At 47.1% G+C, this 15,397-nt stretch overlaps 1 protein-coding gene across 1 annotated transcript in view; it reads right to left on the reverse strand.

Moving 5' to 3' along the window:
• The window catches only part of LOC311136678 (histone acetyltransferase KAT6B-like), a 57,221-nt gene that overhangs the window by 8,867 nt on the left and 32,957 nt on the right, over positions 1–15,397 (reverse strand). Inside the window, exons 13-14 of the mRNA XM_084170894.1 lie at positions 15,138–15,369; positions 13,938–14,193 (exon numbers count right to left, since the gene is read on the reverse strand). Coding sequence (XP_084027020.1) covers positions 13,938–14,193; positions 15,138–15,369 — 488 coding nt within the window. The remainder of the gene's footprint in view (positions 1–13,937; positions 14,194–15,137; positions 15,370–15,397) is intronic.

Consider the following 15,397-nt stretch of genomic DNA (forward strand, 5'->3'; position numbering starts at 1 on the left):
AGCCTGAAATGAACACACAGAGGCACATCAGTCACTCAGCCTGAAATTAACACACTGAGAGGCACATCAGTCGCTCAGCCTGGAATTAACACACACAGACAGACACATCAGTCGCTCAGCCTGGAATTAACACACACAGACAGACACATCAGTCGCTCAGCCTGAAATTAACACACTGAGAGGCACATCAGTCGCTCAGCCTGAAATTAACACACTGAGAGGCACATCAGTCGCTCAGTCTGAAATTAACACACACAGACATACACATCAGTCGCTCAGCCTGAAATTCACACACAGACATACACATCAGTCGCTCAGCCTGAAATTAACACACAGAGGCACATCAGTCGCTCAGCCTGGAATTAACACACACAGACAGACACATCAGTCGCTCAGCCTGAAATAAACACACTGAGAGGCACATCAGTCGCTCAGCCTGAAATTAACACACACAGACATACACATCAGTCGCTCAGCCTGAAATTAACACACAGACATACACATCAGTCGCTCAGCCTGAAATGAACACAGAGGCACATCAGTCGCTCAGCCTGAAATTAACACACAGAGGCACATCAGTCGCTCAGCCTGAAATTAACACACACAGACAGACACATCAGTCGCTCAGCCTGAAATTAACACACTGAGAGGCACATCAGTCGCTCAGCCTGGAATTAACACACACAGACAGACATCAGTCGCTCAGCCTGAAATTAACACACTGAGAGGCACATCAGTCGCTCAGCCTGAAATTAACACACTGAGAGGCACATCAGTCGCTCAGCCTGAAATGAACACACAGAGGCACATCAGTCACTCAGCCTGAAATTAACACACTGAGAGGCACATCAGTCGCTCAGCCTGAAATTAACACACACAGACATACACATCAGTCGCTCAGCCTGAAATTAACACACAGACATACACATCAGTCGCTCAGCCTGAAATTAACACAGAGGCACATCAGTCGCTCAGCCTGGAATTAACACACACAGACAGACATCAGTCGCTCAGCCTGAAATTAACACACTGAGAGGCACATCAGTCGCTCAGCCTGGAATTAACACACTGAGAGGCACATCAGTCGCTCAGCCTGAAATGAACACACAGAGGCACATCAGTCACTCAGCCTGAAATTAACACACTGAGAGGCACATCAGTCGCTCAGCCTGAAATTAACACACACAGACATACACATCAGTCGCTCAGCCTGAAATTAACACACAGAGGCACATCAGTCGCTCAGCCTGGAATTAACACACACAGACAGACATCAGTCGCTCAGCCTGAAATTAACACACTGAGAGGCACATCAGTCGCTCAGCCTGGAATTAACACACACAGACAGACATCAGTCGCTCAGCCTGAAATTAACACACTGAGAGGCACATCAGTCGCTCAGCCTGGAATTAACACACACAGACAGACACATCAGTCGCTCAGCCTGAAATTAACACACTGAGAGGCACATCAGCCGCTCAGCCTGAAATTAACACACTGAGAGGCACATCAGTCGCTCAGCCTGAAATGAACACACAGAGGCACATCAGTCGCTCAGCCTGAAATTAACACACTTAGAGGCACATCAGTCGCACAGCCTGAAATTAACACACACAGACATAAACATCAGTCGCTCAGCCTGAAATTAACACACAGAGGCACATCAGTCACTCAGCCTGGAATTAACACACACAGACAGACACATCAGTCGCTCAGCCTGAAATTAACACACACAGACAGACACATCAGTCGCTCAGCCTGAAATTAACACACAGAGGCACATCAGTCACTCAGCCTGGAATTAACACACACAGACAGACACATCAGTCGCTCAGCCTGAAATTAACACACTGAGAGGCACATCAGTCGCTCAGCCTGAAATTAACACACTGAGAGGCACATCAGTCGCTCAGCCTGAAATTAACACACTGAGAGGCACATCAGTCGCTCAGCCTGAAATTAACACACACAGACAGACACATCAGTCGCTCAGCCTGAAATTAACACACACAGAAAGACATACCAGTCGCTCAGCCTGAAATTAACACACAGAGGCACATCAGTCGCTCAGCCTGAAATTAACACAGAGGCACATCAGTCGCTCAGCCTGGAATTAACACACACAGACAGACACATCAGTCGCTCAGCCTGAAATTAACACACTGAGAGGCACATAAGTCGCTCAGCCTGAAATTAACACACTGAGAGGCACATCAGTTGCTCAGCCTGGAATTAACACACAGAGGCACATCAGTCGCTCACCCTGGAATTAACACACACAGACAGACACATCAGTCGCTCAGCCTGAAATTAACACACTGAGAGGCACATCAGTCGCTCAGCCTGGAATTATCACACACAGACAGACATATCAGTCGCTCAGCCTGAAATGAACACAGAGGCACATCAGTCGCTCAGCCTGAAATTAACACACTGAGAGGCACATCAGTCGCTCAGCCTGGAATTAACACACACAGACAGACACATCAGTCGCTCAGCCTGAAATTAACACACTGAGAGGCACATCAGTCGCTCAGCCTGAAATTAACACACTGAGAGGCACATCGGTCGCTCAGCCTGAAATTAACACACACAGACAGACACATCAGTCGCTCAGCCTGAAATTAACACACACAGACAGACATATCAGTCGCTCAGCCTGAAATTAACACACAGAGGCACATCAGTCGCTAAGCCTGAAATTAATACACAGAGGCACATCAGTCGCTCAGCCTGGAATTAACACACACAGAAAGACACATCAGTCACTCAGCCTGGAATTAACACACTGAGAGGCACATCATTCGCTCAGCCTGTAATTAACACACACAGACAGACACATCAGTCGCTCAGCCTGAAATTAACACACAGAGGCACATCAGTCGCTCAGCCTGAAATTAACACACTGAGAGGCACATCAGTCGCTCAGCCTGGAATTAACACACACAGACAGACATATCAGTCGCTCAGCCTGAAATGAACACACTGAGAGGCACATCAGTCGCTCAGCCTGAAATGAACACACAGAGGCACATCAGTCGCTCAGCCTGAAATTAACACACTGAGAGGCACATCAGTCGCTCAGCCTGAAATTAACACACACAGACATACACATCAGTCGCTCAGCCTGAAATTAACACACAGAGGCACATCAGTCACTCAGCCTGGAATTAACACACACACACAGACAGACATCAGTCGCTCAGCCTGAAATTAACACACTGAGAGGCACATCAGTCGCTCAGCCTGAAATTAACACAATGAGAGGCACATCAGTCGCTCAGCCTGGAATTAACACACTGAGAGGCACATCAGTCGCTCAGCCTGAAATTAACACACTGATAGACACATCAGTCGCTCAGCCTGAAATTAACACACTGAGAGGCACATCAGTCGCTCAGTCTAAAATTAACACACACAGACATACACATCAGTCGCTCAGCCTGAAATTAACACACAGACATACACATCAGTCGCTCAGCCTGAAATTAACACACACAGACAGACATCAGTCGCTCAGCCTGAAATTAACACACTGAGAGGCACATCAGTCGCTCAGCCTGGAATTAACACACACAGACAGACATCAGTCGCTCAGCCTGAAATTAACACACTGAGAGGCACATCAGTCGCTCAGCCTGAAATTAACACACAGAGGCACATCAGTCGCTCAGCCTGAAATTAACACACACAGACAGACACATCAGTCGCTCAGCCTGAAATTAACACACTGAGAGGCACATCAGTCGCTCAGCCTGAAATTAACACACTGAGAGGCACATCAGTCGCTCAGCCTGAAATGAACACACAGAGGCACATCAGTCGCTCAGCCTGAAATTAACACACTGAGAGGCACATCAGTCGCTCAGTCTGAAATTAACACACACAGACATACACATCAGTCGCTCAGCCTGAAATTCACACACAGACATACACATCAGTCGCTCAGCCTGAAATTAACACACAGAGGCACATCAGTCGCTCAGCCTGGAATTAACACACACAGACAGACACATCAGTCGCTCAGCCTGAAATAAACACACTGAGAGGCACATCAGTCGCTCAGCCTGAAATTAACACACACAGACATACACATCAGTCGCTCAGCCTGAAATTAACACACAGACATACACATCAGTCGCTCAGCCTGAAATGAACACAGAGGCACATCAGTCGCTCAGCCTGAAATTAACACACAGAGGCACATCAGTCGCTCAGCCTGAAATTAACACACACAGACAGACACATCAGTCGCTCAGCCTGAAATTAACACACTGAGAGGCACATCAGTCGCTCAGCCTGGAATTAACACACACAGACAGACATCAGTCGCTCAGCCTGAAATTAACACACTGAGAGGCACATCAGTCGCTCAGCCTGAAATTAACACACTGAGAGGCACATCAGTCGCTCAGCCTGAAATGAACACACAGAGGCACATCAGTCACTCAGCCTGAAATTAACACACTGAGAGGCACATCAGTCGCTCAGCCTGAAATTAACACACACAGACATACACATCAGTCGCTCAGCCTGAAATTAACACACAGACATACACATCAGTCGCTCAGCCTGAAATTAACACAGAGGCACATCAGTCGCTCAGCCTGGAATTAACACACACAGACAGACATCAGTCGCTCAGCCTGAAATTAACACACTGAGAGGCACATCAGTCGCTCAGCCTGGAATTAACACACTGAGAGGCACATCAGTCGCTCAGCCTGAAATGAACACACAGAGGCACATCAGTCACTCAGCCTGAAATTAACACACTGAGAGGCACATCAGTCGCTCAGCCTGAAATTAACACACACAGACATACACATCAGTCGCTCAGCCTGAAATTAACACACAGACATACACATCAGTCGCTCAGCCTGAAATTAACACACAGAGGCACATCAGTCGCTCAGCCTGAAATTAACACACTGAGAGGCACATCAGTCGCTCAGCCTGGAATTAACACACACACACAGATAGACATCAGTCGCTCAGCCTGAAATTAACACACACAGACAGACACATCAGTCGCTCAGCCTGAAATTAACACACAGAGGCACATCAGTCACTCAGCCTGGAATTAACACACACAGACAGACACATCAGTCGCTCAGCCTGGAATTAACACAATGAGAGGCACATCAGTCGCTCAGCCTGGAATTAACACACTGAGAGGCACATCAGTCACTCAGCCTGAAATTAACACACTGAGAGGCACATCAGTCGCTTAGCCTGAAATTAACACACTGAGAGGCACATCAGTCGCTCAGCCTGAAATTAACACACTGAGAGGCACATCAGTCGCTCAGCCTGAAATTAACACACAGACATACACATCAGTCGCTCAGCCTGAAATTAACACACAGAGGCACATCAGTCGCTCAGCTTGGAGTTAACACACACAGACAGACACATCAGTCGCTCAGCCTGAAATTAACACACTGAGAGGCACATCAGTCGCTCAGCCTGAAATTAACACACACAGACACATCAGTCGCTCAGCCTGAAATGAACACACTGAGAGGCACATCAGTCGCTCAGCCTGGATTTAACACACACAGAGAGACACATCAGTCGCTCAGCCTGAAATTAACACACTGAGAGGCACATCAGTCGCTCAGCCTGAAATGAACACACAGAGGCACATCAGTCGCTCAGCCTGAAATTAACACACTGAGAGGCACATCAGTCGCTCAGCCTGAAATTAACACACTGAGAGGCACATCAGTCGCTCAGCCTGAAATTAACACACACAGACATACACATCAGTCGCTCAGCCTGAAATTAACACACAGAGGCACATCAGTCACTCAGCCTGGAATTAACACACACAGACAGACACATCAGTCGCTCAGCCTGGAATTAACACACACAGACAGACACATCAGTCGCTCAGCCTGAAATTAACACACTGAGAGGCACATCAGTCGCTCAGCCTGAAATTAACACACTGAGAGGCACATCAGTCGCTCAGCCTGGAATTAACACACTGAGAGGCACATCAGTCGCTCAGCCTGAAATTAACACACTGAGAGGCACATCAGTCGCTCAGCCTGGAATTAACACACACACACACAGACAGACATCAGTCGCTCAGCCTGAAATTAACACACACAGACAGACACATCAGTAGCTCAGCCTGAAATTAACACACACAGACAGACACATCAGTCGCTCAGCCTGAAATTAACACAATGAGAGGCACATCAGTCGGTCAGCCTGGAATTAACACACTGAGAGGCACATCAGTCACTCAGCCTGAAATTAACACACTGAGAGGCACATCAGTCGCTTAGCCTGAAATTAACACACTGAGAGGCACATCAGTCGCTCAGCCTGAAATTAACACACTGAGAGGCACATCAGTCGCTCAGCCTGAAATTAACACACACGGACATACACATCAGTCGCTCAGCCTGAAATTAACACACAGACATACACATCAGTCGCTCAGCCTGAAATTAACACACAGAGGCACATCAGTCGCTCAGCTTGGAGTTAACACACACAGACAGACACATCAGTCGCTCAGCCTGAAATGAACACACTGAGAGGCACATCAGTCGCTCAGCCTGGAATTAACACACACAGACAGACACATCAGTCGCTCAGCCTGAAATTAACACACTGAGAGGCACATCAGTCGCTCAGCCTGGAATTAACACACACACAGACAGACACATCAGTCGCTCAGCCTGAAATTAACACACAGAGGCACATCAGTCGCTCAGCCTGAAATTAACACACTGACAGACATCAGTCGCTCAGCCTGAAATTAACACGCTGAGAGGCACATCAGTCGCTCAGCCTGAAATTAACTCACACAGACATCAGTCGCTCAGCCTGAAATTTACACACAGAGGCACATCAGTCGCTCAGCCTGGAATTAACACACTGAGAGGCACATCAGTCGCTCAGCCTGAAATTAACACACTGAGAGGTACATCAGTCGCTCAGCCTGAAATTAACACACACAGACATACACATCAGTCGCTCAGCCTGAAATTAACACACAGAGGCACATCAGTCACTCAGCCTGGAATTAACACACACAGACAGACACATCAGTCGCTCAGCCTGGAATTAACACACACAGACAGACACATCAGTCGCTCAGCCTGAAATTAACACACTGAGAGGCACATCAGTCGCTCAGCCTGAAATTAACACACTGAGAGGCACATCAGTCGCTCAGCCTGGAATTAACACACACACACAGATAGACATCAGTCGCTCAGCCTGAAATTAACACACACAGACAGACACATCAGTCGCTCAGCCTGAAATTAACACACAGAGGCACATCAGTCACTCAGCCTGGAATTAACACACACAGACAGACACATCAGTCGCTCAGCCTGAAATTAACACACACAGACAGACACATCAGTCGCTCAGCCTGAAATTAACACACAGAGGCACATCAGTCACTCAGCCTGGAATTAACACACACAGACAGACACATCAGTCGCTCAGCCTGAAATTAACACACTGAGAGGCACATCAGTCGCTCAGCCTGAAATTAACACACTGAGAGGCACATCAGTCGCTCAGCCTGAAATTAACACACTGAGAGGCACATCAGTCGCTCAGCCTGAAATTAACACACACAGACAGACACATCAGTCGCTCAGCCTGAAATTAACACACACAGACAGACATACCAGTCGCTCAGCCTGAAATTAACACACAGAGGCACATCAGTCGCTCAGCCTGAAATTAACACAGAGGCACATCAGTCGCTCAGCCTGGAATTAACACACACAGACAGACACATCAGTCGCTCAGCCTGAAATTAACACACTGAGAGGCACATAAGTCGCTCAGCCTGAAATTAACACACTGAGAGGCACATCAGTTGCTCAGCCTGGAATTAACACACAGAGGCACATCAGTCGCTCACCCTGGAATTAACACACACAGACAGACACATCAGTCGCTCAGCCTGAAATTAACACACTGAGAGGCACATCAGTCGCTCAGCCTGGAATTATCACACACAGACAGACATATCAGTCGCTCAGCCTGAAATGAACACAGAGGCACATCAGTCGCTCAGCCTGAAATTAACACACTGAGAGGCACATCAGTCGCTCAGCCTGGAATTAACACACACAGACAGACACATCAGTCGCTCAGCCTGAAATTAACACACTGAGAGGCACATCAGTCGCTCAGCCTGAAATTAACACACTGAGAGGCACATCGGTCGCTCAGCCTGAAATTAACACACACAGACAGACACATCAGTCGCTAAGCCTGAAATTAATACACAGAGGCACATCAGTCGCTCAGCCTGGAATTAACACACACAGAAAGACACATCAGTCACTCAGCCTGGAATTAACACACTGAGAGGCACATCATTCGCTCAGCCTGTAATTAACACACACAGACAGACACATCAGTCGCTCAGCCTGAAATTAACACACAGAGGCACATCAGTCGCTCAGCCTGAAATTAACACACTGAGAGGCACATCAGTCGCTCAGCCTGGAATTAACACACACAGACAGACATATCAGTCGCTCAGCCTGAAATGAACACACTGAGAGGCACATCAGTCGCTCAGCCTGAAATGAACACACAGAGGCACATCAGTCGCTCAGCCTGAAATTAACACACTGAGAGGCACATCAGTCGCTCAGCCTGAAATTAACACACACAGACATACACATCAGTCGCTCAGCCTGAAATTAACACACAGAGGCACATCAGTCACTCAGCCTGGAATTAACACACACACACAGACAGACATCAGTCGCTCAGCCTGGAATTAACACACTGAGAGGCACATCAGTCGCTCAGCCTGAAATTAACACACTGATAGACACATCAGTCGCTCAGCCTGAAATTAACACACTGAGAGGCACATCAGTCGCTCAGTCTGAAATTAACACACACAGACATACACATCAGTCGCTCAGCCTGAAATTAACACACAGAGGCACATCAGTCGCTCAGCCTGGAATTAACACACACAGACAGACACATCAGTCGCTCAGCCTGAAATAAACACACTGAGAGGCACATCAGTCGCTCAGCCTGAAATTAACACACACAGACATACACATCAGTCGCTCAGCCTGAAATTAACACACAGACATACACATCAGTCGCTCAGACTGAAATTAACACACAGAGGCACATCAGTCGCTCAACCAGGAATTAACACACACAGACAGACATCAGTCGCTCAGCCTGAAATTAACACACTGAGAGGCACATCAGTCGCTCAGCCTGGAATTAACACACACAGACAGACATCAGTCGCTCAGCCTGAAATTAACACACTGAGAGGCACATCAGTCGCTCAGCCTGAAATTAACACACAGAGGCACATCAGTCGCTCAGCCTGAAATTAACACACTGAGAGGCACATCAGTCGCTCAGCCTGAAATTAACACACTGAGAGGCACATCAGTCGCTCAGCCTGAAATGAACACACAGAGGCACATCAGTCGCTCAGCCTGAAATTAACACACTTAGAGGCACATCAGTCGCACAGCCTGAAATTAACACACACAGACATAAACATCAGTCGCTCAGCCTGAAATTAACACAAAGAGGCACATCAGTCACTCAGCCTGGAATTAACACACACAGACAGACACATCAGTCGCTCAGCCTGGAATTAACACACACAGACAGACACATCAGTCGCTCAGCCTGAAATTAACACACTGAGAGGCACATCAGTCGCTCAGCCTGAAATTAACACACTGAGAGGCACATCAGTCGCTCAGCCTGGAATTAACACACACACACAGATAGACATCAGTCGCTCAGCCTGAAATTAACACACACAGACAGACACATCAGTCGCTCAGCCTGAAATTAACACACAGAGGCACATCAGTCACTCAGCCTGGAATTAACACACACAGACAGACACATCAGTCGCTCAGCCTGGAATTAACACAATGAGAGGCACATCAGTCGCTCAGCCTGGAATTAACACACTGAGAGGCACATCAGTCACTCAGCCTGAAATTAACACACTGAGAGGCACATCAGTCGCTTAGCCTGAAATTAACACACTGAGAGGCACATCAGTCGCTCAGCCTGAAATTAACACACTGAGAGGCACATCAGTCGCTCAGGCTGAAATTAACACACAGACATACACATCAGTCGCTCAGCCTGAAATTAACACACAGAGGCACATCAGTCGCTCAGCTTGGAGTTAACACACACAGACAGACACATCAGTCGCTCAGCCTGAAATTAACACACTGAGAGGCACATCAGTCGCTCAGTCTGAAATTAACACACACAGACACATCAGTCGCTCAGCCTGAAATGAACACACTGAGAGGCACATCAGTCGCTCAGCCTGGATTTAACACACACAGAGAGACACATCAGTCGCTCAGCCTGAAATTAACACACTGAGAGGCACATCAGTCGCTCAGCCTGAAATGAACACACAGAGGCACATCAGTCGCTCAGCCTGAAATTAACACACTGAGAGGCACATCAGTCACTCAGCCTGAAATTAACACACTGAGAGGCACATCAGTCGCTCAGCCTGAAATTAACACACACAGACATACACATCAGTCGCTCAGCCTGAAATTAACACACAGAGGCACATCAGTCACTCAGCCTGGAATTAACACACACAGACAGACACATCAGTCGCTCAGCCTGGAATTAACACACACAGACAGACACATCAGTCGCTCAGCCTGAAATTAACACACTGAGAGGCACATCAGTCGCTCAGCCTGAAATTAACACACTGAGAGGCACATCAGTCGCTCAGCCTGGAATTAACACACACACACAGACAGACATCAGTCGCTCAGCCTGAAATTATCACACACAGACAGACACATCAGTCGCTCAGCCTGAAATTAACACACACAGACAGACACATCAGTCGCTCAGCCTGAAATTAACACAATGAGAGGCACATCAGTCGGTCAGCCTGGAATTAACACACTGAGAGGCACATCAGTCACTCAGCCTGAAATTAACACACTGAGAGGCACATCAGTCGCTTAGCCTGAAATTAACACACTGAGAGGCACATCAGTCGCTCAGCCTGAAATTCACACACTGAGAGGCACATCAGTCGCTCAGCCTGAAATTAACACACACGGACATACACATCAGTCGCTCAGCCTGAAATTAACACACAGACATACACATCAGTCGCTCAGCCTGAAATTAACACACAGAGGCACATCAGTCGCTCAGCTTGGAGTTAACACACACAGACAGACACATCAGTCGCTCAGCCTGAAATGAACACACTGAGAGGCACATCAGTCGCTCAGCCTGGAATTAACACACACAGACAGACACATCAGTCGCTCAGCCTGAAATTAACACACAGAGGCACATCAGTCGCTCAGCCTGAAATTAACACACTGACAGACACATCAGTCGCTCAGCCTGAAATTAACACGCTGAGAGGCACATCAGTCGCTCAGCCTGAAATTAACTCACACAGACATCAGTCGCTCAGCCTGAAATTTACACACAGAGGCACATCAGTCGCTCAGCCTGGAATTAACACACTGAGAGGCACATCAGTCGCTCAGCCTGAAATTAACACACTGAGAGGCACATCAGTCGCTCAGCCTGAAATTAACACACACAGACATACACATCAGTCGCTCAGCCTGAAATTAACACACAGAGGCACATCAGTCACTCAGCCTGGAATTAACACACACAGACAGACACATCAGTCGCTCAGCCTGGAATTAACACACACAGACAGACACATCAGTCGCTCAGCCTGAAATTAACACACTGAGAGGCACATCAGTCGCTCAGCCTGAAATTAACACACTGAGAGGCACATCAGTCGCTCAGCCTGAAATGAACACACACAGACATACACATCAGTCGCTCAGCCTGAAATTAACACACAGAGGCACATCAGTCACTCAGCCTGGAATTAACACACACAGACAGACACATCAGTCGCTCAGCCTGGAATTAACACACACAGACAGACACATCAGTCGCTCAGCCTGAAATTAACACACTGAGAGGCACATCAGTCGCTCAGCCTGGAATTAACACACACACACAGATAGACATCAGTCGCTCAGCCTGAAATTAACACACACAGACAGACACATCAGTCGCTCAGCCTGAAATTAACACACAGAGGCACATCAGTCACTCAGCCTGGAATTAACACACACAGACAGACACATCAGTCGCTCAGCCTGGAATTAACACAATGAGAGGCACATCAGTCGCTCAGCCTGGAATTAACACACTGAGAGGCACATCAGTCACTCAGCCTGAAATTAACACACTGAGAGGCACATCAGTCGCTTAGCCTGAAATTAACACACTGAGAGGCACATCAGTCGCTCAGCCTGAAATTAACACACTGAGAGGCACATCAGTCGCTCAGCCTGAAATTAACACACAGACATACACATCAGTCGCTCAGCCTGAAATTAACACACAGAGGCACATCAGTCGCTCAGCTTGGAGTTAACACACACAGACAGACACATCAGTCGCTCAGCCTGAAATTAACACACTGAGAGGCACATCAGTCGCTCAGCCTGAAATTAACACACACAGACACATCAGTCGCTCAGCCTGAAATGAACACACTGAGAGGCACATCAGTCGCTCAGCCTGGATTTAACACACACAGACAGACACATCAGTCGCTCAGCCTGAAATTAACACACTGAGAGGCACATCAGTCGCTCAGCCTGGAATTAACTCACACACAGACAGACACATCAGTCGCTCAGCCTGAAATTTACACACAGAGGCATATCAGTCGCTCAGCCTGGAATTAACACACAGAGGCACATCAGTCGCTCAGCCTGGAATTAACATACACAGACAGACATCAGTCACTCAGCCTGAAATTAACACACTGAGAGGCACATCAGTCGTTCAGCCTGGAATTAACACACACATCAGTCGCTCAGCCTGAAATTAACACACTGAGAGGCACATCAGTCGCTCAGCCTGAAATTAACACACACAGACAGACACATCAGTCGCTCAGCCTGAAATTAACACACAGAGGCACGTCAGTCGCTCAGCCTGGAATTAACAGACAGAGAGACACATCAGTCACTCAGCCTGGAATTAACACACAGAAAGACACATCAGTCGCTCAGCCTGGAATTAACACAGAGACACACATCAGTTGCTCAGCCTGAAATGAACACACAGAGAGACAGACATTCTTGTCGTCTCTGGGAAACACACAGGCAGCTAGCTCAACATCACAATGAGAAGGCTAATGGGGAAATAAACAGATCTGCGTACACACTCACGATTTGAATTAACATCTTGACAAATGCATCACCACAGGTTCTCATGATAATGTGTGTGTGTGAGTGTCAGAGCAGAGGAAGCATTCGCTGTTAAGCAATTCCATGAGATTGCATTTCATGGAATATTTAGTACTATTCATTATGTAATGATGTAGTGAACTGATTTGGGGCAATTTAGCACCACATTAAATACCTAGTGACAGTGAACATGTTAAGCCCATTAACGGCCTTGGTTTGAACTCAAACAGAATCAAACAATACCTTTAACAGACTGTGGGATGATGAATGATCACGCATCGTGTTAGCTGATGTACAAGTCTTTAGTACTAACGTAGGGTGCTCCAACTAAAGTAAGGGTCCTGGAGAGCTAATGTACCGAGTGTGTAGGCTTTTGCTCCAGCCCAGCACAAATACACCTGATTAACCTAATCATAGTCTAGACTCCAGACTGAACACCATGATTAACCTAATCATGGTCTAGACTCCAGACTGAACACCATGATTAACTTAATCATGGTCTAGACTCCAGACTGAACACCATGATTAGTTGATTATTTGAGTTTAGTGATGGGCTGGAACAAAAACCTGCACAGCCGTTAGCTCTTCAGGACCAGAGTTGAAGAACACTGTGTGTGTGTCTCCGTGCACAAGACTTACATCCATCTCGACCTCTCTCTCTTTCTCAGACAGGACAGAGTTGAGGGCCACTGCGGGGGTCCAGTGAAGTGCATCAGGGTCCACCTGGTTCAGCCTGGGGCTGGGGGTCCAGTGCAGCAAGTCAGGGTCCACCTGGTTCAGCCTGGGGCTGGGGGTCCAGTGCAGCACGTCAGGGTCCACCTGGTTCAGCCTGGGGCTGGCTCGCAGCTTCTCCATGTGCCTCTGGATCAACCACTCTTTTCGGATCACCACAAACCTAAAGAAGAGCAATCAGAAACAACATAAAATCAGTCAATCAAACCTTGAGACATCATCAACGAGATCAATCAATCTATTCAGATCACTACAAAACTATAGATCAATAACCAATAAGATCAATCAATCTATTCTGATTACCACAAACCTAGAGAGGAGCAATCAAAAGTTATGACAAAAAGCACCAGCTTTCAACATATTCATGTATGTGACATGAAACATGGCTTGTAGTTAATAAAACTGAACATCAATCGATATCTTCTGATCACGAAGAACCTAGAGAGAAATCATAAACCAATCAAATCAACCCATTCTGATCACTACGGACCTACAGAGAAATCATAAACCAATCAAATCAACCCATTCTGATCACTACGGACCTACAGAGAAATCATAAACCAATCAAATCAACCCATTCTGATCACTACGGACCTACAGAGAAATCATAAACCAATCAAATCAACCCATTCTGATCACTATGAACCTAGAGAGAAGTCATAAACCAATCAAAATCAACCCATTCTGATCACTACAATCTAAAGAGCCAATCATAAACCAATGAACCAAAGAATCAAATGTTTTTTTAAAGCCCTTTCTAAGTTAGCAATTGTCAGTAAGTACTGTCAAAGTGCTTTTACAGTCAACCAATAAGAAAAAGACCAGCTGTTGTAGAGTGAATCCACATGACCCATGGCGTTATGTAAGTTAATAAAGCTGAAACTGAGGATTCTCAGGCTGGAATAGCAGCAGGCTGTTCTGTCTGTCTGTTTCCTTAACCTGACTTACTTCTGCCAATATTCTGTTAAAAATACCCAGCGGCCTGAATAAGTCTGAGTCAGACAGGGTGCGTGCACACACACACACACACACACACACACACACACACACACACACACACACACACACACACACACACACACAGCAAGAGTGTGAGTTAGGACTGACCTGCCATCCTGCCTGTCAATCATGCAGAGATGCTGGAGAGTAGCGGCGATATCATGCGGACACATCCCAGTGGCCCTGCTTATTCCTTTAACGCTGATGTGTTTATCTGGCTGCTTATAGAGGTACTCTACCATGACACTTTTCCAATATGCCAGGTAGGATAAGCGACCCAGATCTGACAGAGGCTTCTCTGGGGAGCCAGCTTGTCCTTCCTGCCTCGTCAGAAGGTAACCTGAAACAGACACATTCAAACAAAACAA

The sequence above is a fragment of the Coregonus lavaretus genome (assembly GCF_964263955.1).
Source record: "Coregonus lavaretus genome assembly, chromosome: 1".
Taxonomy (NCBI): domain Eukaryota; kingdom Metazoa; phylum Chordata; class Actinopteri; order Salmoniformes; family Salmonidae; genus Coregonus; species Coregonus lavaretus.